A 25,274-nucleotide genomic window follows, 5' to 3' on the forward strand; every position below is an offset into this window, starting at 1 on the left:
AAAAAATCTAATTATACTACCCATATACAAGCTAAAAGTATCACATTCTATTAGCCTAATTATAAACTAAAATCCAATATTTATATTTTTACATACATAGAATAATAATAAAACAAATATATGAAAGATATTATTCATCAAAAATGTTGTCAGAGAAAACTATGTATTACCTGTAAATAGAAAGTTTGATTAAATGACATTCATTAATTAAGACTAAATATTGGGCAGTAATCAGTACATATACACACATGAACTGGATTATATCTAGTCAGCTGTTTTATTGTGTCACAATTCTTCAGTGTGGCTAAACATAGTAAGTATAGTCATACCACAACTCGAAACACAAATGCTAGATTATTTTTAACCATAACCGGCAGTGTTGGGTACATTATCCCTGTGCTGAAAATTTGTTATTGACAAAAGACAAAATTATAATGCTATGTATTTTCTTTGCTTACATAATATCTATGCATGTTACTTGGCAACTGAAGAAAACCGTTCTTTATTGAGGAGTTTGTTTTTTAGCACACACACACACACACACACACACACACACACACACACACACACACACACATATATATAAACAGTTGTCTCACTATATCATTTATTAATATGCAGAGTCAATAATTTTAATAGATGATATCAAAACATGTAAATTTACATTCTACATATGATAATAACAAGATAATACAACAATTATTCTACTTTCATTGAAAGAATAAAAAAATAGGCAATCAAGAAAGACAAAGATAGAGAGAAGAAAAGAGATTATAAAGGATGAATAATATCTTGACAGAAATAATGCATTTTGGGAACAAAGGGACAAGTATTAACACAATATTAGAAAAATGTTTAAACCTACTTCTATATTGGCATTTTTAATTCAATAATTCAAACATATATTTTAAAACAATTTTATGGATTAATTAAGAAAAATAATTTTAGATTAACACATCGTGTGATATGGATATGGGGTGGGGCAGTGATAATGTTGGTATTCTATTTAAAAACTTCAACTTCCTTCTTCCTCTAGTGAATGTAGCCATTACACACACAGCATACATCTTAGGACTACTACTACTTTGTCACATAGACACGACTTTATATTTCATCTCACATTCAGAACCTTATATTAAGTGAATTATCACTTGATAATGAATTGTATTAATAAGTATATTGGAAATCCAACAAAGGTAAGAAGAATTTTTTTCTATTTTCTTTGTTGTATTCAAGAAAAACGTAATTTGTGAGAACTTCTCTCAAATCTGACACACTTATCCTTCCAGACAACATGGTGTATATTGTAAAATATATGAAAAATATATTTGTCAAAAAATGATTTAAATGCTCAATATTTTCATGAAGTATAATTTGTTTAATTTCAATATAGTTTTTAAAGGATATTAAATCAACATGATATACACATGAAATGTTTCCGCTTTCTTTTGATACATATGCCATTACATCCACCATTTTGTTTTATATGATAACAATTTTTGTTACAAATTAAATCTGAAGACAAAAGTAATAAAAATGTAAAAATAAATTTACTTTTCATGAATTTTAAATATGAACTTAATTGTTATCTTCTTTCTATTGTTTGTTTATTTGTATTTTTTTTTTCAATTTTTTTACATTTTTCTTTCTTAATTCTTCAAAATATCCTATTTCAAATTTCTAAGTAATTATTAAAGGGATCTGCTAATGACATTATGTTGATTACAATCTTTAATTTTAGCCAAATTTATTACACAAATAATGTACACTTTGAAGATTTTCAAATATATGTAATATGAGTGAATATGTTTTCATACTTTTAATGTTTAAATAAAATTAAATCAACTTAAGGGAAACTTAAATTTAAATATAACTATCAAATAGATAAAATTCACATTAATTTGTAAAAATAAATAATTTCTAATTAAATTTTTACCTGGATATAAAAAATATCTAAATATCCACTCACAAACACTTTAATACTGAAATATTTTTTGTTTTAACTATATTTTAATATATAATGTTTTCGTCAGGATAATATATTTTATTATTGTTTTTATAATCTTTTAGATAGACAACAGTCAAGATGAAATTGTTTCTTATAAAACTTGTGCATACATATAAACATGCACACACAAACATAGATAGATAGATAGATAGATAGATAGATAGATAGATATCATGTAACATAAATATCTTGTTAATCTTTTCTAGACATAGCCCCAAATAGTAGCCCCTTACGTCCAAGTGGCGATATGCTTTGTAAGAGGTGAACATGAGTAAAAAATAATAAAAAAAAGATATACCTACAAGTTTATCTGGAAAATTTAATCACTCATAATGTTTAAATGTTCACATTTTTTAATTTCTCTCAATGTATAATGTCATAGAATTAACCTTAATTTCTCATGGAAGATAATATTCATAAAAACAATATGAGATGAGTGCAAGGGAGATAACTCCAGCAGAGATAATAATAAAGAACACATCTCAACCAACTGATTTCTCTCAATTGTCATATAAGTGTTTAATAAGAGCAAAGATATAGAATTTTAATACTGATTTTAAAAACTACTAACTATCTCATTAAGCAAAACTTTAAACTTTTTCTGAGAATTTAACAATTACGCATATATAAGTTTGTTGGGCTTAGAATATCTCAAATACTCATAGCATTTGATTTAAATATTAATTAGCTTAGAGAATTAAAATTAAATATCTACAAATAAATAGATGGATGAACAAAATGAAGAGTATTTTTTAAGTACAACTGAAATCCCTCTGATGGAAGATTCAAATGGAATATGACATTCTTTTTCAATTCTTCTATAATGGAGAAAGGTATGAGAGAAATAAAATTGGTAATTATCATAAGATGTTCAATCCTGAAAAGTAATTTTACTAAATATCCAATATTAATTTCCATTTATAAACATTATAATTTTATATCAATATTTTGATTGAAATAGAAGAACCTAATAGTTTACCTAAGCAAAATTGAAAGTTTACCTAAAATGAAAAATTAAAATTAATTTTAGGAAAATAATAATGTGAATTTTAGAGATATGTATATAACAGTATGTAAATTAATAACCTTTTCCTTGAATCAGACACAGAAAATTTCTATTGAGTTATATTAGTTCTTCAACACTTAACCAATTTAATGAAGATACTAATTCATATCAAAAGATAATTTTCATGTTCATATATTAAAATAAACCTATCATTTTAAGAATAAGAAGAATAAAGTAAAAGAGAAATAAAATGTCTGAGTCATATGCAGTTACTAGCATCGATACCCGGCATTGCTCGGGTGGACATGAAGTTCGATTTAGACACAGCTGCTATATTAAGAATATTGAGCACTTTCATCAATACCCTCACAAAAGAATAGAATCGCCCAACAAAAGAACAATTTCTCACTCTCAGCAGATATTTCAGCAGAAGGGATATGAAGAGAAGTAGCTATTCTCCGGATCCTCCCCCTAAAAAAAAGTCAATATATGAATCAAAACAACTTTTCTTTCAATCAAAATAGTAAAGAGTGCCCATGCAACTGTAAAAAATGAGATGAGCTGCAGCAGCTGGGTTTGAACCTGAAATGCTAAAGAGGAAAAGAATGTAACAAAATTACTGGCTAATGTGCTAGCTGTTACAGCCATGATGACTTCTGGCGTCCTGACGCTGCAAAACAACGTTTCAGTTTGCTACGTGTGCATAACTTGCGAAAATCACAACACAAAAAGTGACCACTCCCTTGCAAGAAATGGTCCAGTAACAGAAATGGTCACCACAGAATTAATCTTTTTTACTAATTTTCACTATTATTTATTCGAGGCATTGCTCTTTGAGATGGTACTGGTTTTGACTCGGTCGGACTTGGTCGGAAAAGTTTTTAGTAGACATACAAACATACATACACAAACACACAGACAAGTTTCCTTTATATAATAGACTAGCATGGATGCCCAGCATTGTCCAGGTGGACATGAAGTTCGGTTTGGACATAGCTGCTATACTAAGGATTTGAGCACTTTCATCAATTCCTCCACAACAATTTAAAAAATAAAAGAATGGAATCGCCCCAAAAAAGAGGAAGTATGTGACAACCTCCCCACCATATATTTTAGCAGAAGGGATACAAAGAGAAGCACTTTTTGTTGTCTGTGCGCTAGAACGCTCCTAAAAAAAAAAAAATAAATAAATAAAAACATTTTTTCAATCAAAATAGCAGCGAGTGCTCGTGCAACTGCAAAAGCAAAAAAAAAAAAAAAAAAAAAGCTGTAGTAGGCAGGCTTGAACCTGAAATGCGAAAGAGGGAAAAAGCTACCGGCAAAAGCTTTTGCCCACAGGACCACAGTTGCTTATGACATCATGACGTTGAAAATAAGGTTTATAAACATAGTTTTAGTCAATAACAATTGCGTGACTTGTGAAAACAATGCGAAAATTCCAAAAAGTAGTCCAGTTAACATCACAGAATTCATCTTTTTTTTCTAATTTTCACATATTATGCGTCTGAGGAATTGCTCTTTCAGATGGTACTGGTTTTCACCCAGTCAGATGCGGCTGTAGAAAGTTTTAAGTAGACTTACAAACACACACACACACACATACACGCACACTAACACACAGGCATCTTTCCTTTAAAAGACTAGCCTGACTGTTCAAATACATGAGCAATAAATTTGTGTTTTTTCTTTAATTCATTGTGTTTATAGATGTATGTTTTCAAGCAAACTCAAAAACATCTACACTTCTAGAATTTGAAAAATGCATTCTATACTTACTGGGTAAAATACACTATATATTGACGGTTAATTCTATATGAAATTAAAATATATGTAATCATTTTCATCTTTTTCAATAAAAATGTCATAAATGTTTGTGCATTTTTAAAATAAGATTTGTTTTATTATTATTTTTAATTTATGTGGCCGCTATATTAAAAAACATAAATTAAATTTTGAAATTTAAGTCAACAATGCAAAATGATGAATTAGTTGTTTCTTATTCAAACATATTTCCAAGATTTTAATGCTTTAAATTTTACTGATGATTTCTATTTTACATTCTGGAACACCAAAATTGCCATTAAAAAACTAATTTTGAATTCATGAATAAACAAGATTATTTAGTTGCCTTCTCTTTGTAAAAATATAAACAAATAAATATTCACATTAACATAGTATTATCATATTGATAGATTAGTGTATTTTTAGTATAAACTAGCTGCGCTACTCGTCTTTGCCCAGATCCATAAAAAATAAAATAAGTTAAAAAATATGTGTAACATCTTTATATTAAAACTCCTGTCACTGAACCTCTTTCAATCCGTCTCCTTATATTTACCTCTTTCCCTCTTCTCCTTTACCACATCCTTCTCCTTCGTTCCTCTCTCTAGTTTTAATGTATTAAAAACCATAATAATATAAATCATTCAGCTGAGTTTTCAGTTTTAAAGTTATTGCTCAGGAGCAAAACTGAGTTTCTCCTCACTTTATAATGTAATAACAAACCATGTAAACACACCTGCTCTATCTAGATTAATGAGCATTGAATCATGAGCAATGAAGAATACCTTTTCTGGTATTGAATAGTATGAAAATATTTCTCCCAGTTTAAAAACACCTGCTTTATGTACAATTGCTCCATCTAGAATATTGAGCATTTTGGATAAACTTATATTACTTATTATATGTAATACTATATAATAATATTACTTTTATAACTACCGGATAATGCTGAGTAAACACACGGACTCTCTCTAGGATATTCATAATTTTAGATTAAGTTATACAACTTACCAAATATAATACTTTATTATTATTATTATTATTATTATTATTATTATGACGATGACAGCGACATTGACAAAAGTGGCAGCTCCAGCTCCTGAGACAAACAGTCAAAAGTTAACAAAAGACAGAAGCTATTTCTCCTGGGTAATGTTGCATTAAAACACACCTACCTACAATTAATATATACTATTTATCAAATGTAATACTGCAATCTTAAATTTATTGCTCCCATTAAGAGTGCTACTAAAACCACCCAAATAAAATTAAGGATGCTTCAATAGCACGACCAAACCTATCCTTTCCAAGTTTCTTGACACAAACCACTCCCTAAAGAGAAGCTTGTCATTTCTGGAAGTGATAAAATAACTACATAAATTTAAAGTACAATGTTTTCTTCTGTAAATTTTAGCTCAAAAACTCAAACAATCACCTAAGCTCAACAAAATATTCTACATAATCCATTTAGAAGTTCAGTTAGAGATTCAGAAACACTGCCGTTATATTCTCAGGTCAATTATACATGACAATGCACTTCTGGATAGATTCTGAAACCTTTCTTTCTAGAGTTAACACAAAATCACACACACAGACATTAAGTTTCAAATAGAGAGATATATAATATATATACATATAAAACATAACTATATCTATATTTTCTTTTTTCTTACAGGTGATACGCTTAAGTAAAAGCAAAATGTTGATATGGACTCTTGTGGTCTTGTCTATTTTGCCCTTTTGCATTAGTGTAGACTTGACTTACACTGTAGAGGAAGGAAAGAGGCCAAGCACCTATATTGGAGATATTGCCACAGACTCAAAAGTAAAGGAAAATATTCCCTTTAGAGAGAAGAAACTTATCACATTCAGCCAATTAAAAAATAAGGCAGGAAGTTCCCAATATTTCCAAGTGTCCAAGAAATCAGGTAAACTTTATACAACAATCACACTAGATGCAGAAGTAATGTGTAAACGTAATGAACAATGCTTTCAACTCATTGATGTAGCTGTTCGTAAAGGAGGTTCTTCAATGAGGATTTTAGAAATTAAAGTGATTATAAAAGATATAAATGACCATAAACCAGAGTTTCCAGATAAACAAGAAAATATACAATTTGATGAAGATGTAGGCATAGGAACCAAAGTAATAATACCAAATGCCAATGATAAAGATATTGGACTTGAAAATTCGAAAATTGCTTATGAACTGAAAAAGATGAAAAATGAACCATTTTCATTATATATTATTTCAACTATTGAAGGAATTTCACAAGTTGGAATAAAATTGGAAGAAAGATTAGACAGAGAAACAAAAGATTCTTATGTTGTACAAGTTGTGGCTAAAGATGCAGGAATTCCTCCACAACAAAGCATATTAAATGTTCACATTTCAGTCAATGATGTTAATGATAATTTTCCAATATTTTCTGAGAAAATGTACAACATTTCAATAAAGAATGAAGAAAGTAAAGTTACACCAATTGCTATTTTATCAGCAACTGATTTGGATGCAGGAAAAAATGGAAGAGTCTCATATCATTGGAGTCATCAAACATCAGAAAAAGTTAAAAATTTCTTTGAATTAATAGAAACAACTGGACAGATCTTTTTGCAGAAAATGTTTAACTCCGATGAAGAAATAATACATAAATTATATGTAAAAGCTGTAGATGGGGGTACTCCACCACTTAATTCTTTGGCAATTGTTTATATAAATGTGATAAGTCAACTTAACAATGCTCCAACTATTGATGTCAATTTTGTGAGTGAATCAGATGACAACAAAGTTCAAATTTCTGAAGAAAATAAAATTGGTATTTTTATTGCTTATGTGAAAGTTATAGACAATGATGAAGGACTAAATGGAGATGTCACTTGTCATCTTCATCATGATAAATTTCAGCTTCAGAATTTAGGTACAAAGAAATATGAAGTGACACTGAAAAATCCTCTTGACAGAGAGAAAGAAGAGCACCATGATGTTGTGATCAGTTGTCAAGATAAAGGCTCTCCTCCTCTTCATAGTAACAGCAAATTCTCCATTCAAGTGATGGACATCAATGATGTAAGGCCACAATTTAAAAAAGACACATTTAAATTCTTCATTGATGAGAATCAAAACTCGAGAATTACTCTTGGCTACATCAATGCCACTGATCCAGACTTGGGAGATGGAGGAAAACTCACATATTCTCTCATCACCAATAACAACAAACACTTCTTACCTTTCAAAATAACCACAAATGGATTACTATCAGCAATTATGTCTCTTGATCATGAGTTTCAACATACCTATCACTTCAAGGTGTTTGTGAAAGACAATGGAACACCATCTCTCAATAACACAGTCAATGTGATTGTTGAGGTCACTGATAAAAATGATAATGCTCCATATTTTACATTTCCCAGTGTTAAACCTTACAATCTACATGTCACATATTACCCTGATGCCAGAAACAAGAACATCACACAGATAAAGGCAGCCGACAGTGATAGTCAAGAGAATGCATTTCTAAAATATCAAATAATCAGAGGCAATGACAAACAGATGTTCACCATCAACCAGTACACTGGTTTCTTAGCTTTCAATAGACAACTCAGCCAACAAAATGCTGGCTCCTATCAGCTTGACATTCTTGTCAAGGATAGTGGTAGGCCAGTTCTATCAGCAACAACTACTCTCTTTTTAACACTCACTATCAGCAACAACACATCAGAAATGTTAAATGTTGTTCAGCTTCACACTGAAGAGAAGGTGCATCTTAATCTCGTCATTATTATTACAGTCATAGCAGTCACAATAGCTGTCTTCATTACAGCTTCATTATCAATCTGCATCATTCGATGTAATGGTCAGTCAAATGTGGCCTATGCCCACGCACTTGATCCTTCCAATAGATATGTTGGTGAACAGAGACAACTCATTGCTCCTTCTTACCCAGGAAACACTTGGCCTCATCCTGTTCAGCCTTTGCAAATGAACCAAGCACCATCAACAAATACTCCAATGCCAGTGTCAAGAAGACAGCTCACTACTGCAGATGCTCTCGCACAGAAAACACAACCACTAAGTGATGTTTCATCACATGTAAGTATTCTTGATGTGTCATTTTTTTCTTCGGTGCATGTTCTTTTCCAACAAACATTGGTAAGGCAATACAAATAAATCTAAATAACAGAATTTCCTTGCTTAGTTATTCAGTGATAACATAACTTTGGAAATGGCTATTTTGTGCTAAAATTAGTTAATCTTCTAATTTTACACTATTGGTTTAATAAAAATAAAAATATTTATTTGATATGTAAGTCCATATTTTCTAAGCTTAGTAACTTTGTTGTTTATTTGTCTTTTAAATAGAAGCAGAATTAACACTAAATTATTTATGGGTATACAATTTTTCACATAAAGTTATTTAAAGTTTAAACTGATGTAAAGAAAAAAAAGTTTCTGCTGTATCTTATGTTCATATTAAAACAATAAAATATGTTTTAAATATTGATATAGAATTTGTCATATATTCATTACTCATATATATTTTTGAATTTTTTTTTTAGTGATTTTCTATCTTAAATAAAGTTGTTTACAAAGTTTTTAAAGTGAGAAAATATATTTGTTCATTTTATTAAATGATAGAATCAAACCAGGAATCTGATATTTTGTCTTGTATTATTCAATAATTCTCAACCACATTTGTGAATAAGTTATTGAGATAAAGAATTTTAATTAATTCATTTTTATCAGACTGGGAATATATTACCTAGTTGGAAGGGAAAAAAAAGATTAAATGTGTATTTAAAGCAATCAAACCATTTTATAAAGAATTAATAAAGATTTAGTAAATGTAAAGTGTGTGGACAACGGATCACTCCAAAATTCAATAAAAGTTTCAATTTGAAATTCTCAGTAGATTACCAACCATCTGTCTGCCAAAACCTTGTGACTAAAGTAGTACAGATGAGAATATATGTTCAATTATAAATAAGAAAGATCATGTTAAAGTTTCTGTATAATAAAAATTTTGAATTGAACCACTCTCCTGCAATAAGGGCTAATCTCAATATTAACACAAGACCAATATTTGAATACACAATATTTTGAATTAGTTTTTCATTTCTCCAATTATAAAAAGTTAGTCTAATTATGTTTTAATTGCATACTGAGTTTTGTATATATGAGCAAGTATTTGAATTTTAATAATTTAATTTTCAGATACTTTTTATAATATTTTTAATGTTTTTGTGATTCATGTGAGAATTTTTAAATAATCACTTTAACACTAAAACAAAACTGTGGATATTTTAGTTTTCTCTTCATGGGATATTTTAAATGTTGATCTTTGGTAAACATTATGTCAAGTTTATATATTTTGTACATCATTGTTGTTGTGTTTTTAGTTGTCTTCATCTCTTCAAACAGATGTATGCACAAAATGTATCGATTCCACCAGATTATTTCACCTGGAGAACTGCTGTACCTTCCCAATCAGAAGCAGAACTGAACTGGAGGGAAGAGAATGCACCAAATGACCAACAAAGAACAGGTAACTTTATAAACATTAAGTTAAATTTACAAAAGATTGAAGATTATAAGACACCTATCTAACTCATCAATGAACTATACTTTTTAAAAAGACTATATAATTGTGAAAAATATATACTTGTAATAGTAATTGTCTGTATTTTTGAGATGAGGTGTTTTCATTGATTGAGATTGTCGGACTGACTTCCTCATCTTGGTTGTTATCGTCACGTTTCGGCCGTTTTGCCCTCCGGCCTTCATTAGATGTTTCGTATCGAACTGGGGAAACATTTGTTAGGAGTCTCAAACCCAACCCTTTATTATTATTACGGGGGTACCGTGTTCGGACTCCAGCTAGGCTCTGGGACATAGTTGCTGATTCTCTGTTTTGAATGTTACATTTCACTGCCTTCGTTCAGGATTGAACTCAGCACCTTTGGGTAACTGTAAACTTTGATACAACGTCAAGGACAACTTGGTCATATGTCACTAGGACAATTCTTAGTTGGTTTTTGTTAATGTTAAACCTATGTTGTTATTCAAGGTTTTCTCTTTCTATCAGAGGTGTCCAAATTGCATTCAGCTCTATGCTTGGTTTGCTCAGTAGGTTATTATGTCCGAGCATGTGAGCTGTTTCTTTAAGTTTTCTCACTTTCCAGTGGGTCTCTCTGTTTATTATTTTTACTTCATCCCATAGGGGGCGATGGTCCCCCCTCTCTCCATCCAGACATGGTTGGCTATACCCGATTTTTCCGTCTCCCCTTTAGTTACCGCTTTTCGGTGTTCTTCCACCCTTACTTTAAGGGGGCGGCATGTTTCACCCTTGTAAACCTTTCTCCAACTGCATGGGATGGAGTATATGCAGTTTTTGGTCATGTTTTCCTCCATGCAGGGCTTCACTTGTACCAGGTGTCGTCTGAGTGTTGACTCGCTCTTGAATACCGTCCTGATGTTGTAGGGGGCACATATTCTCTGAATCTTTTCAGAGATGTCTCGTATGTATGGTAGCCATACTGTTGGAGGTTTTTGAGCTTCATTCTCCTCTCTTATACTATTAACACGTCTGGTGGATAGTATGCTATCGGGGTAGTTGTTATGACGGAGGGTATTCTTCAACCTGACCATTTCTACTTGTAATGTGTATACATTAAATAAAACTTTTTTAAACAAAAATGGATTTACACTTTTAGAGCATATATATATATATATATATATATATATATATATATATATAGTAAACATTGCAAAGCCACAGTTGTATTTATTTCACATCCATATTGTTTTACTGTTGATTTCTTGCATCTTATTCGTGTTTCATTGAATGGTAGAAATTCACCAAACAAATCTTCAGAAACATATATAAGTTCCTCAAAAAAGATTCATAGTTTTTTGTGTGTTTTTTTAACTCCACTAATGAGATCATTTCTTGGTTCAAAAAAATTGGCGATTACTAACAATAACAAATTATATTTGATATTGACTTGTACTATTCTATTTCTGTTGGATAAGACTCTTAACATGGTTCAAACTGAAACTGATATAACTAATTAAGAAACTGACATAATTAGACTAGCTATAACATTAATCACATATAATAATAAGCTATGGACAAGGAAAACTAGAGAAAATAATTTTTCTATTACTATGGGAGATCCAAATTTAGCACAGGTCACTGATTTGGTGTGGTGCTTATATACTAAGGGAATTGCATAAGGACAATCCTGAGATAGTAGGAGGATTACATAGAGAAAATCACTTATTTTTGTTAACTTTAACCCAAAGAACTTTGATGAGGTGAAACAAAGTTGCAAAAATTCTTTTGAAAAATTGATTGAAAAATATATATGAACATTAATCATAGTGTAGTTTATTTTTTTTTTGATATTACATTGGATTTGATTAATAATACATGAGTCCTATCTTAAATCAAACTACAATTTGTTATACATAGATAATAATTCTAAGCATTCATTTTCTATTAAATAAATCTATTATTTCTTAATAGAAGACTTTCCACTATATTGTTTAATCCACTATACAGTAAACATATTCTTTCAAATATGCCAAAAAATTTTATCGCATTATGGATAGGAACTTTTCTAAAGATAGTAAATTAGGTAAGTTCTTTAATAAAAACACTATTCAATTACCTTTCTTCACTATTTAAAATCTAGCTGCTTCTATAATAGAATATAATAACACTAAAATACAAAACACTTGCTACCAACAAGTTGAATGAGAACCCACTGATACAAATACTATAATCGAAAAAAATTGTAATTGTAGAAATAAGAATTGTCTATTAAATAGAAACTGTTAAACTGTAAGTGTAGTATACGAATGTGAAGTAGTTACTGCAGATAACACTAAGGCTTATGTTGGTCCTGCAATCACTTTGTTTAAGGAGAGATATGGAAATCACATGTGCTATTTTAAAGTTGAACCAAATGTAGAACCTGAAAAACCTCCCACTTCTTCAGCTAGACATGTTAGGGAGTTATTAAAAAATAACATTTATTATAAATTAAAATGGTCAATTTTAGGTAAAGCAAATAAATATATACCTAATAAGAAAAATTGATGTAATTTGTATACCTTGGAATCCAACGATAATTAACTGAATAAAAAACCAGGAAATTATTCAAAGTTGTATGCATAGAATGAGATATATGCTAGCTTATTTAAAACCTATAGAAATAAAAGGGCAATAATTTTAGTTATAATTTCCTATATAGAGTAAGAAATATACCATAGTAAAGATTTAATATTATACATAAAATATAACTGAAATTACTATGAGATCTAATAAAGACTTTATGCAAAAATTAAACTGCAATTAACCTATTTTATCCATTCAAATTAATTAAATATAGAATGTGAAATAATCATTTAGAGCTATGCAATTTTATGTATATTATTCATTCTATATACTTAAGATAAATATACCTTATGTACAAACCACAATATATTAACTTAAAACTTAAAAGGAAGCAAATTCTGGCATAGAATTGAAGGTGTGAATTCTAAGGTGTAATTGAATTAAATTCTTGGTATCCAGGATAATTTATAGGAAATAAAAACTCTGTTCAATAACCATATTCATATCTGCATTTACTTAATTTATTAATTACTGCAATTTTATAAGTTTTTAAAAGTTATCAGCTGTCTTCATTGAATATAGGCCTTTTGGTACTTTCAGCATGCATTTGGTAATTTGTTTTGAGAATAGATCAGATAGATATAGAGAAATAAATAGGAGCATAATAGATTATATAAAATAAATATGAACATATATATGCATAATATATATATATATATATACATAATAAATATGAACATATATATGCATATCGATGTATCAATGTAGTTGTCAAAAATCTTATAGATTATAGAATTCCTGTTCAATTTCATAAATTTTATTGAATTTTATAAATCTTGTAGATTTTGTGGGTATTTATAGGTTTTATTAGACTCTATTGAAACTTTGGCCTTTATGGTACCTTTCATAATATTTTCCCACCTCCTCCTTTTTAGTTGAATAGATTATAAATTAAGCAAATAAAAAATAAACAATAATAAATATATAAACTAATTTAAAATTAATTAATAAAAAAAATAATGTAATAATTTTGTAAAAAAATGTAATTAAAATACTACATAAATATTTAAAGTTAATTTAAATTAACATATGGATATTTATGACATGATAGACAAGAATTTGCTCTAACATTTTTTGAATTAATATAAGGTTTAGTGCTGCAATAATTTTTTGTGTGTGTTTTTGTATCGAATGAGCACATCAATTTCTCCATTTGAATATGTTGCACTGGTGGTAAATGTACAGGTAGTGGGGATATTCTAGATTCTGAAACGGTTTGTAGTTATACTAGCAAAAGTACCCGTCATTGACTGGATTTAAAAACAGCCTACAGAAAATGGACTCTGATTTATGAAAGTATAATAGGTTATGAAAACGAAGGGTTGTAAAGAGATAGCTGCGAATTTGGGGGTATCAAAAACAAAGCAAAATATGATGAAAGTAAAAATAAAATAGATAAACCCCATAATTTATTATACCATACTTGTTCACACTGAAACACTTATCACAATATTCTGTGGATCTATATTAAAAAACCTTGTTAAACTTTGTCATATATTTCCATTCTATGAAGGTCAGGTGCGAACAAACACCCCATGATTTTATTATACCATATTTCTTCAAACAGAAACATAATTATCAAAGCAGACTTACGCAGATAGATATGGAAAGTCTTTATTAAAGTTTGTGCCTATTTCAATTCTATGGAGGCCAGGCACGAACGCAGACCCCACAATTTTATTATACTATCCCTATTTAAGTTAAAACATACCTGTCAAAGTATTCTTATGTACATCTATCTCAAAAACACTTGTAAACGTTTTTTTTTAAATTTTTAAATTTTTTATTTTCATACTTTGTGGACCAAGCACGAACGCAGACCCCACAATTTTAATGAACCACCGTTCTGCAGGATCGAACATACCCATTCCTGTGTCTCAATACATCTTCTATCATTATATGTAATCAGTTTTTTAAAATAGTCAACCATATAGGAGCCTATTCGTGACCAGACACACACGGTATTTATTTGCTCCCCCACCAAGCAAATTAGGCACAAGGCTGATTTTTAATGTGAGGAGTGAAGGGGAAATGGGGACCAACTCCCCGGGGAGTAGGGGAGCTGGATAGTGACAATTGGTATGAAGGGTTGCCCCTACATTGACAAAGGTCTTATCTGTGGGGTCGCCCCCACATAGGGTCTTTGCTTGCAGTATCTGCCGGAACAGATACTACACTTTGATCTTGGCCCGAAGGCCACGGAGGTGGCCTAGTCGTGACCAGGCACACACACACACACACACACACACACACACACACACACACACACACACATAGACATTCAGCTTTATATTATAGATTCATGACCAGACACACACACACACACACCCACACACAGAGACATTCAGCTTTATATATATATATATATATATATATATATATATATATATATATATATATATATATATATATATATTCAATATAACTTTTCAATTTTACAAATTGAATAATTCTGTAAACTTAAGGCAAGTATAAATATTGATATTTATCCTAATCAGATGAAAAAGCTCAATATTCGAGATAGAGTATTGATATAAGAAATTGAATTTAAATTCTGTAAATTAGAATTGACAACATATTTATTATTTGACAAAGAATACAAGTTGAAAACTTTAAAAAATTCCATATTCCATGGAGTTTCAAAGAATTGCTCTTATCCTCAAAAGAAAGTAATTAGCAAAATGATATTCATAGGTAAGCTATAAATTTTGCTAGTGAGCACATAAATTGAAAAACTACAAATTATGAAAGAAGTCATATTTATATGAAAGTTGATAATAATACAGAAATGTATAGGTTAAAATGATATTCCAAAGGAGGTCCAGGCTCATCGAAGAAAAATTGAAAAATGTGGTACAATCCACAGAAAATGTTGATTAGTCAGATTTATAAATGCAAATGAAAAAAAAAAACATAAAAATTGTAATAATCTAAGTGGGTGAAAGATAAATTCCAAATGTGAAGATGGCATCCTAAAATTGAAGAAGATTTTTCATAGGAAAAGATACTAAGTGAAAAAGATATTATTAGCTTCTTGAAGAAAGAGAAGAATCCTGTACACTCCCATTGGTCGAAGAAAATAAAATTTTATTTTATCTATCTATCTATCTATCTATCTATCATATATATATATATATATATATATATATATATATATATATAAATAAAAGGTACTTTGTGTGTGTGTGTGTGTGTGTGTGTGTGTGTGTGTGTGAGTTAATTCCCTATGAAATCCAAAATGACTCAATTATTTTAAAATTTTGCACAAATGTACTTTATGAGTCTAGGATTGTTCTTAGATAAGTTTTGTATCAGAGTATTCCTGATCAGTATCGAAGATCGATAATCAAAAGAATCCAATTAAAGAAGGAACAGTCCGATTTTGACCAAAGTTAACATCCTTATACAGCTTAACATCACAAGTGCATTTGAGAAGTTTTATCATTGCACAAGCAGAAGGGTCTGGCAAACTTTCACAAGAAACACTAGACTAGCTGAAAACATTATCAATAATTTTCCCCACTCTTTATCTGTGCCTAAACCTAAACATAGATTCAATGATCAAAGCTTCTTTCTTAGACCTGCACGCCTGCGGAATTGTCTTCCGTTTTCCTGCTTTCCAGCTGTCTATAATATGGTTGTCTTCAAGTCCAACGTGAACAAGTTTCTGATGAGCCGTTCCACTTAAGTTAACAAATTTACCGAACTTCCATTACTATTGATTACTATATTGTCCTTTTGACTACTCTACACTCTTTAACCCTTATCCTTGAGTGGCCGATCAGTCTTAATAAGTGGTGACGCCTATGTAACAAAAAAAAATATATAAAATCAACAGTAAGTTCTTGGATAAGACAGGAGCGCATTCAAAATCAATGTTTCTGTTTAGAGCACAACTGAACTTGACTTTTGCATTTAAAACTTTTATTGAAGCCATTATATAAAAATACTTTCATAAAATCAACAGAAGGTTTTCTATAATGCAATGAAAACTACAATGTATTGTGGACTAACTTACTGTGGGGAAGCATGTGAAGCTTCCTCCCAGAGCACTGCAGTTGTTATCTGAATAAAGCAGGGAGCAATTGAAACCGGTGATTTCACCAATTTTGATAACAATTAAAGTATTGGAAGTTGTAACATTTGTTGATCCCCATTCAATTGTGAGCAATGTCTGGTCCTCCTGCAAGTATGCTATATCAATTGCAAGATTAATTAATTTGCATATTGATTTTGAAAAAGTATATTTTTTTAAATTTAGGCTCATTTGTTATTGCTTTCTAATTCAATGATTGTTTTGGTTTTAAAATATCAAATAATTATGTTTTGCGATATTGTTTCCTGGACAAATATTTAGCATTTGTGTTTAAATATTCCTTTGTTTAGAGAGATCAAACTGATTTTCAACAAGTTGCAATTTATTTCTAAATTGTAAGGAAAAAAGTAAATTGATTTTTTCTCTTTCTGTTCCTTTTATGGTCACATTTTAGATAAATTGTATCAGAATTACAAAAACATTATCAGAATAAATGAGCACGACTTCTTTCATGATTACAATAAAATTTATGAATTAAATGTTTATTTTAAATAAGTATTTCAAGCAACGAACTATGCAAAGTGATAACAAACAGACAGAGCTAATTAGTATTATACTAAAGATAAGTCAACCAAGATTTGTTTTCCTACAGCTTTTTTCCTCTGTATTTTAATCACGGAACATGGATGCTAAAATATTTATTAGTTTGAAAATTTTATTATGTTTGAAAAAAAACTTTCATTTCAGTCTAATTAATGCTAAACTGCAAATAACTGATTATCTCTTATTCACTTTTTATCTTTCACTCTCACACTCTCTCACTGTACATTGTTTGATGCTTGACCCTCCCTCACTCTGATTCTATAAATTGTTGATTACTCTTTCCCTCTGTCTGTTTATTAACAGATGACGATAATAATGAAAGGAAAGTATAAAACGATTAATTGACTTTTAAAAGTAACTTTTTCCTGAATCAAATATTTAAAAAAATATCCATTTCTATTTATATAAAGTTATATATATATATATATATATATATATATATATATATATATATGTATATATATATATATATAATTTATTTATGTAGAAGATTCTCTCCTCTACTAATTAACCAATTATCATGAATTTGGAACACAGCTTATCGATGTAAGGGTGAGTAGTATGGAATACATTGAGTTTTAAAGGAGAAAAGGAGAAGGCAGAATATTTGTAAAATTTTAACAATATGTATTAGACATCAATTAATAAATATTCCTCAAATTTCACTCTCTGGAGTATTTTTAGAAAGCATAATATAACCTTTAAAAATCAAATATATCAGATTTACATAAAATTTGATCCATAGCCATTACAAACTAATTCAGCAAGATTCTCTAAAATTCAATTTCTTTCTCAAGATACATTAAGCTTAAGTCTTAAATCTTGGACATTTTCTAGAATTGTAATGGATTTTAATCAAAATTGAAATAATGGACCTGAGGTCCTCTCGTCAGCATCAGACAAAGCCAAACTATTTCCTAAGAACTTTGCAGCTAATTCTACCCTAAGTGACCAAGGCCATCAACTCCCAGCATTTCCTCCTATAACACACAACACGCTATGCAACATACAAATATCTGTGCGTGAGGTCATCAAGCTAATCAAGAACCTTGATTCCAGTAAAGCAACTGGCCCTGACAGCATTCCAATTATAGTGCTGAAAAAGCTTCAACCAGAACTTGTCCCCATACTTACAAAACTATTTAAGCATTGCCTTAAGGAGAAGTGCTTTCCAACACCCTAAAAAACCTCATCAGTATGTCCTGTATTTAAGAATTCAGGTGATAAGTCGTCTCCCTCTCAGTACAGACCAACAAGTCTCCTGTGTGTTATGAGTAAGTTGCTGAAATCCATATTAAATAGAGAAGTAGTCAACTACCTCAGCAGAAATAACCTTAGTGACATGCAATATGGTTTCCGTTCTGCCACATCTACATCAGATGTGCTAATGGTTATATCTCATAGGATTAGTGAATCTCTTGACAAAGGTTCCTTTCTAGGGCAATTGCTCTTGACATATCAAAGGCCTTCGATAAGGTATGTCATAAGGACCTACTTCACAAGATTTCCAGCTACGGTATAACTGGAAATGTTTTCTCAATCATTAAATCATTTCTCTCTGATAGGCTCATAAGAGAAGTGGTTGATAAGCAGAAATCAGACGCCCTCAGTATTAATGCTGGAGTCCCTCAGGGATCCATTCTGGGCCCAACTCTCTTCCTGATCTACATCAATGATCTCCCAAAACACATACTTAAATCATTCGTTGACATCTATGCTGATGACACGACCATCTATGGCAACACATCAAAGGCCATAAATGACAAAGTTCTCTCCGATTCTCTCTCCTCTAATCTCGAGCGCATGGTACAGTGGGGGAAGAGGTGGCTGATTACTTTTAATACATCTAAAAACAAGCTCCCATCTTTTTTATTTATTTATTTATTTTTTTTACATGGAGTTCACCACTTATCAAGGCCCACTGGCCACTCAGGGATAAGGGTTATTGTGTGTACAGTAATCCAAGCGATAGTGTAGCAATAGTATTGGAGAAATTGTGAGGTGTCATTACTTAGGGGGGGGCGGTTCATCAGGAATTTGTTTGTGTTGGACTTGAAGACATCCAGGTTGAAGTCAGGAGGGAAACAGGCAAGCGGAACAGAGTTCCACAGGCGTGCAGTTCTAAGAAAGAAGCTTTGTTCATGGAATCTACGTTTTGATTTAGGCACAGATAAGGAGTGGGGAAAATTATTGACGGTGGTTTCAGCTAGTCGAGTGTCTTTTGAAAAAGATTGGCGAGGGGGGACCAGAGAATGGAGCTCACACGAGCACCTGCCATGGAAATAACAATAGAACAATGACAGGCTTGCTACGTCTCTTCTGTGGGAAAGAGGTTGCAGGGTAGAGAAAAGGGCATCCCCCACCAAGCCACGAAGTCTATTTTGTACTCTGTCAAGGCAAGATAGGCTGTTTTTAGCAGCCCCCGCCCAGATGTGGCAGCAGTACTCCATCTTTGGACATACTTGGCTCTTATATAGATAGAGAATTGCATCATTAGTGAGATATCTTCTGGAGCGGTAGAAGAATCCCACCATTTTCCCAGCAACCTTGGCCACAGACGATGTATGTGTTCCATTTAAGATCAGGTGTAAAGGTCAAACCCAGGAGCTTATCAAAGCCTGGGGCCTCCCTTAGACGAGAGCCATTCATTTCAATTGATGCCAGATGGGGATCAGAGCGTTTATGATGTAAAGATAGGAGCTTGGTCTTAGATGCATTAAAGGTAACCAGCCACCTCTTTCCCCACTGTACCACGCGCTCAAGATCAGAGGAGAGTGAATCAGAGAGAACATCATCATTTACAGCCTTTGATGTGTTGCCATAGATGGTCCTGTCATCAGCATAGATGTCAACGAAAGATTTTAGTATGTGTTTTGGGAGATCATTGATGTAGATCAGGAAGTGAGTTGGGCCCAGTATGGACCCCTGAGGGACTCCAGCATTAATACTGTGAGCCTCTGATTTTTGTCCATCAACCACTACTCTTATGAGCCTATCTGAGAGAAATCACTTAATGATAGAGAAAACATTTCCAGTTATACCGTAGCTGGAAATCTTGTGTAGTAGGCCTTTATGCCAAACCTTATCGAAGGCCTTTGATATGTCAAGAGCAATTGCCCTAGAAAGGAACCTTTGTCAAGAGATTCACTAATCCTATGAGATATAACCATTAGCACATCTGCTGTAGATCTAGCAGAGCGGAAACCATATTGCGTGTCGCTAAGAAGGTTATTTCTGCTGAGGTGGTTGACTACTTCTCTATTTATTGTGGATTCCAGCAACTTACTCATGACACACAGGAGACTTATTGGTCTGTACTGAGAGGGAGATGACTTTTCACCTGAATTCTTAAATACAGGGCATACTGATGAGGTTTTCCAGGGTGTTGGGAAGCACTTTTCCTTAAGGCAACGCTTAAACAGTTTGGAAAGTATGGGGAAAAGTTCTGGTTGTAATTTTTTTAACACTATAATTGGAATACCGTCGGGACCAATTGCTTTACTGGAGTCAAGGTTCTTGATTAGCTTGGCGACCTCACGCACAGATATTTGTATGTTGCATAGCGTGTTGTCTGTTATAGGAGGGAATATGGGGAGTTGATGGCCTTCGTCACACAGGGTAGAATTTACCGCAAAGTTTTTGGCAAATAGTTTGGCCTTGTCGGATGCTGTCAAGATGACCTCTGGTCCATTGATGATGGTTGGGATAGAACGCACGTTTCTGTTCAGGATCTTATTTGCTATTTGCCAAAACTGGTAGGTACCAAGCCGCTGCTCAGCTACTTTGGACTTAACGGATTGCGCATATAGTTCTCTTGCATTTTTAATTACTCTTTTACAGTGGTTGCTGGCAGTTCTGAAAGCAGCTTTAGTTTCAGTGCATCTATTACGTTGGTAGCTATGGAAAAAGTGATTTCTGTGTGCGATGGCAGCAGCACATTCGGGGGATTACCATGGCTTGCTGTTAGGTTTTTTGTTGGAATTTTTTGGATGGTATGAATTGGTCTATGCCTACAAGTAACCATTCAGTCAGATCTGATACTATAGAGGACACATCCTTTTTTAAACATGCAATGGAGAGGGAGATCAGATATGAATGTACGGAAGCTATCCCAGTCCGCCATAGAGTATCGGTATACAGTACGGTGGAGAGGTATGTCTGTAGATTTATTATATTTCATTTTTATCTTAACTGATACGACGCAGTGGTCGGAGGATCCCAGAGGAGATAGAACAGAACACAAGCATAGCTCAGGGGATGTGGATAGAAAAAGATCTAGGAGGCTTGCATACTGACCGGTACTATCGGGCACATGGGTGGACTCGCGGACAATCTGAGTGAGGTCATAGGCAATGGCAAAATCATGACAGAACCTCCCCTCATCATCAGTCTTATTTGAGTGGGTCAGCCATTCCACATTATGGACATTGAAGTCACCGCAAATGTGAATGTTAGCTGAGGGATGAGCAGACAGAATGTGGTCAATTTTTCTGATATACTCTTAAAGACAGTAACTCCACTGTTGTGGGGGCGATAGAGGGCAAATATAAATGCGGTGGCGTAAGCAAGTGCAACCCAGAAGCACATATAAGGTAGATTAGGGTCTTCTCTGGAGATATCCCTCCCACATGGGAAGCCATCTTTAATGTAGGCACATATTCCATGCCTGTGGCGATCTTGGGGGTCAGATTTAGATGTTAGGTTAGAGTATCCTTTAATTATGAACTCATCTAGGGAGGTGGTCGGCCCTATACCAGTTTCGCTTAGGAAGAATATGCCAGGTTTCTTCTCCTGTAATTGGGTTTCAACCTCTGGAAGGTTAGAACGTAGACCCCTGATGTTGGAGAAGGAGACGTGGTAGTAGGGGTCTACGTAGGAGGATGGGGGTCTAGATTTATTCGTGTTTTCTTTTTTGAGATATTTCATGTTGAGGATTTTGGGGTTTGTGGAACAGGTCAGTATACTTGGTTAGAGCAGAGCAGAGAGAGAAAGTAAGAGAGGAAAGATAGGAAATTTTTTTTTTTTTTTTGGTTTGTAGCATATGATAAGGTAAAGCCGTAACAATTACCCACTAGTATGGCATTGAGAGGCCCCACCAGAGACTACTGCATGGTCCAGAATCCATTCACCAAATGGCAATACAGCAGCCCCAGTACTTTGCACCTGCTGATAGGACAGCCTCCTTAGTGGTTATTCCAAGGTTCGGGTCCCTGACTATCAGGCGGTTAACGTCAGCCCAGATGAAAACGTTTACCTCTAGCACCCTTACTGGTGACATGGCCACAAGGATAGACATAGAGACAGAAAATTTCCGACATCTCAGACTACTGTTCACAAAGTACTACCGACCTGGGAAGCAGCTTTTTCTTCACCCTTTGTCAGAAACATCACTCATTAGAAATGAGGACTGAGGGACAAAAAAGGAGAAGCGAGAGTTACTGGAGCTGCCGATAACACATCCACTGCATTATATACTCTCCATTATAAAAAAAAGAAAAACGGTAAGAGGGACTTATTTATATCTACATAGTATAAGTCCTTTGCCCATTCCCAGTTTAGAATAGAATTTGAAGATAGTCTCCCCTCCCATATTAATTCATGGAAGTGTTTTTTTTTTTTTGTTTTTTTTTGCTTTTGGTACCTTGAGATAGAACCTTCGATAATTACGTTTCAATAATGCAACTTGTGAGGTCAGCTTATGTTTTTAGATTGGGGGCATCTTATTTAAAGGCTACTTTAGGGTAATACCAGACATATTTAACAAACAAAAAAGGTTAAAACACGAGTAATAAGACATGATAGGTAATGTTAAGGAGTTTCAATTAGTAAGACTGCAATAAGAGAACAAAGATAAATAAATAAAATATATATAATCCACAAAAATTGGCAAAATTAAGACAGGATACATTTCAACAGTTATGGATAAAGTTTTAAACTTAGCTCTGAAGGCACCGACTCTTCCGAGGTCATCTTGAAAACTGACTAGTAGCTAGCATGCTTGGGTTGTTCTGGTACTTAAGGGATGTGGTGGGTGTGGGGGTTAAATGCATTTAACTTTTCTTTTTTTTTCCATTATTTTATTTATTTATTTTTTATTTTCGCTTTTGGTACCTCGCGATAGAACCTTCGAGATTAAACTTATAATTACGTTTCAATAATGCAACTTGTGAGGTCAGCTTATGTTTTTAGATCTTATGTTTTTAGATCTTTACATCATCAACGCTCTGATCACTATCTGGCATCAATTGAAATGAATGGCTCTCGTCTAGGGGAAGCTCCATGTTTTGATAAGCTTCTGGGCTTGACTTTTACTCCTGACCTGAAGTGGAACATATACATCAAGTCGCCAAAGTCGCTGGAAAAATGGTAGGATCCTTCTACCGCTCCAGAAGATATCTCACTGCTGATGCAATTCTCTCTCTATATAAGAGCCAAGTATGTCCAAGGATGGAGTACTGCTGCCACATCTGGGCAGGAGCTGCTAAAAACAGCCTATCCTGCCTTGACAGAGTACAAAATAGGCTTTGTGGCTTATTGGGGGATGCAACCTCTCTCCCACAGAAGAGACGTTGCGAGCCTGTCTTTGTTTTATCGTTACTTCCATAGCAAGTGCTCGTGTGAGCTCCAATCTCTGGTCCCCCTTCGCCAATCTTTCACAATAAACACCCGTCTAGCTGAAACCACTGTCAAAAATTTTCCCCACTCTAAAAGAGTGGGGAAAATTTTAAACCAAAATGTAGATTCCATGAACAAATCTTCTTTCTTAGAAGTGCACGCCTGTGGAGCTCTGTTCCGTTTGCCTGTTTCCCACCTGACTACAACCTGGATGTCTTCAAGTCCTACATAAATAAATTCCTGATGAACCGCCCCCTTAAGTAAAACACTTTATCAAATCTCCAATACTAACATACTGTACACGCAATAATTGTTATCCCCGAGTGGTTTCCAGGCCTTGATAAGTAGTGACTACCTTGTAAAAAAAAAAAAAAAAAAAATCATTCTAAGCATCAGGCTTAGTAGCATATCATGATTTTAATCTTTATAAATAGACATAAAAGTAGTGCAACACTGTTCTGTTCAAAGGATTAATTTTACTCATCCTGGGACATATATATGACTCAAACATAACAGGTGAATTTTCTTCTCCAAATTTTAGTGGTTACCATAAATGAGAAAAAGGTAAGTAATAGATTTAATGCACAAGCATTCTGTTAGGCATTGAAAACCTTCAGTCTACTTCACCTTTTCAATGGATAACATACAGATTATATGTAAAATTAAAATAACAGACTGATAAGATTAAGAATGAAAAAATAAAAACTAGTTTGAGATTTTGTGAAATTTGTTAGTAAATGATTTATAACGAGACTTTTACTTTTTCAGACTTGTCCTGCAGGAAATCATCAATTCAATCAGGACATGTAAACAAAAGTGATATTTCTGCTCCTTATCCACAATCAAGGAATCTTATAGAAATGAACAATGAACAGACTTCAAATACAAGACCTTTGCCTCCAGTACCACAAAAGAATTAATCATCATGACAAAAACTAATCTACTTTCAAGTCAAACAATACATACACATATTCAAATTATATTTCCCTCACAAAGATATTCACTGGCAAAATAATTACCTGTGCTAAATATTGATGCCATATA

The 25,274-nt window shown here is 32.5% G+C and overlaps 1 protein-coding gene across 1 annotated transcript; it reads left to right on the top strand.

Annotated features, from left to right (window-relative positions):
* The first annotated feature begins 754 nt into the window (after positions 1-754).
* Positions 755-25,274, top strand: LOC145242933 (protocadherin-19-like). Its single transcript, XM_080106042.1, has 4 exons — positions 755-1,196; positions 6,472-8,886; positions 10,216-10,339; positions 24,999-25,274. Exons 1-4 carry the CDS (start codon positions 1,158-1,160, stop codon positions 25,148-25,150), a joined length of 2,730 nt encoding a protein of 909 aa, XP_079962168.1. The 5' UTR covers positions 755-1,157; the 3' UTR covers positions 25,151-25,274.

The sequence above is a fragment of the Euprymna scolopes genome, chromosome 21 (assembly GCF_053919585.1).
Source record: "Euprymna scolopes isolate OS-2025 chromosome 21, ASM5391958v1, whole genome shotgun sequence".
Taxonomy (NCBI): domain Eukaryota; kingdom Metazoa; phylum Mollusca; class Cephalopoda; order Sepiida; family Sepiolidae; genus Euprymna; species Euprymna scolopes.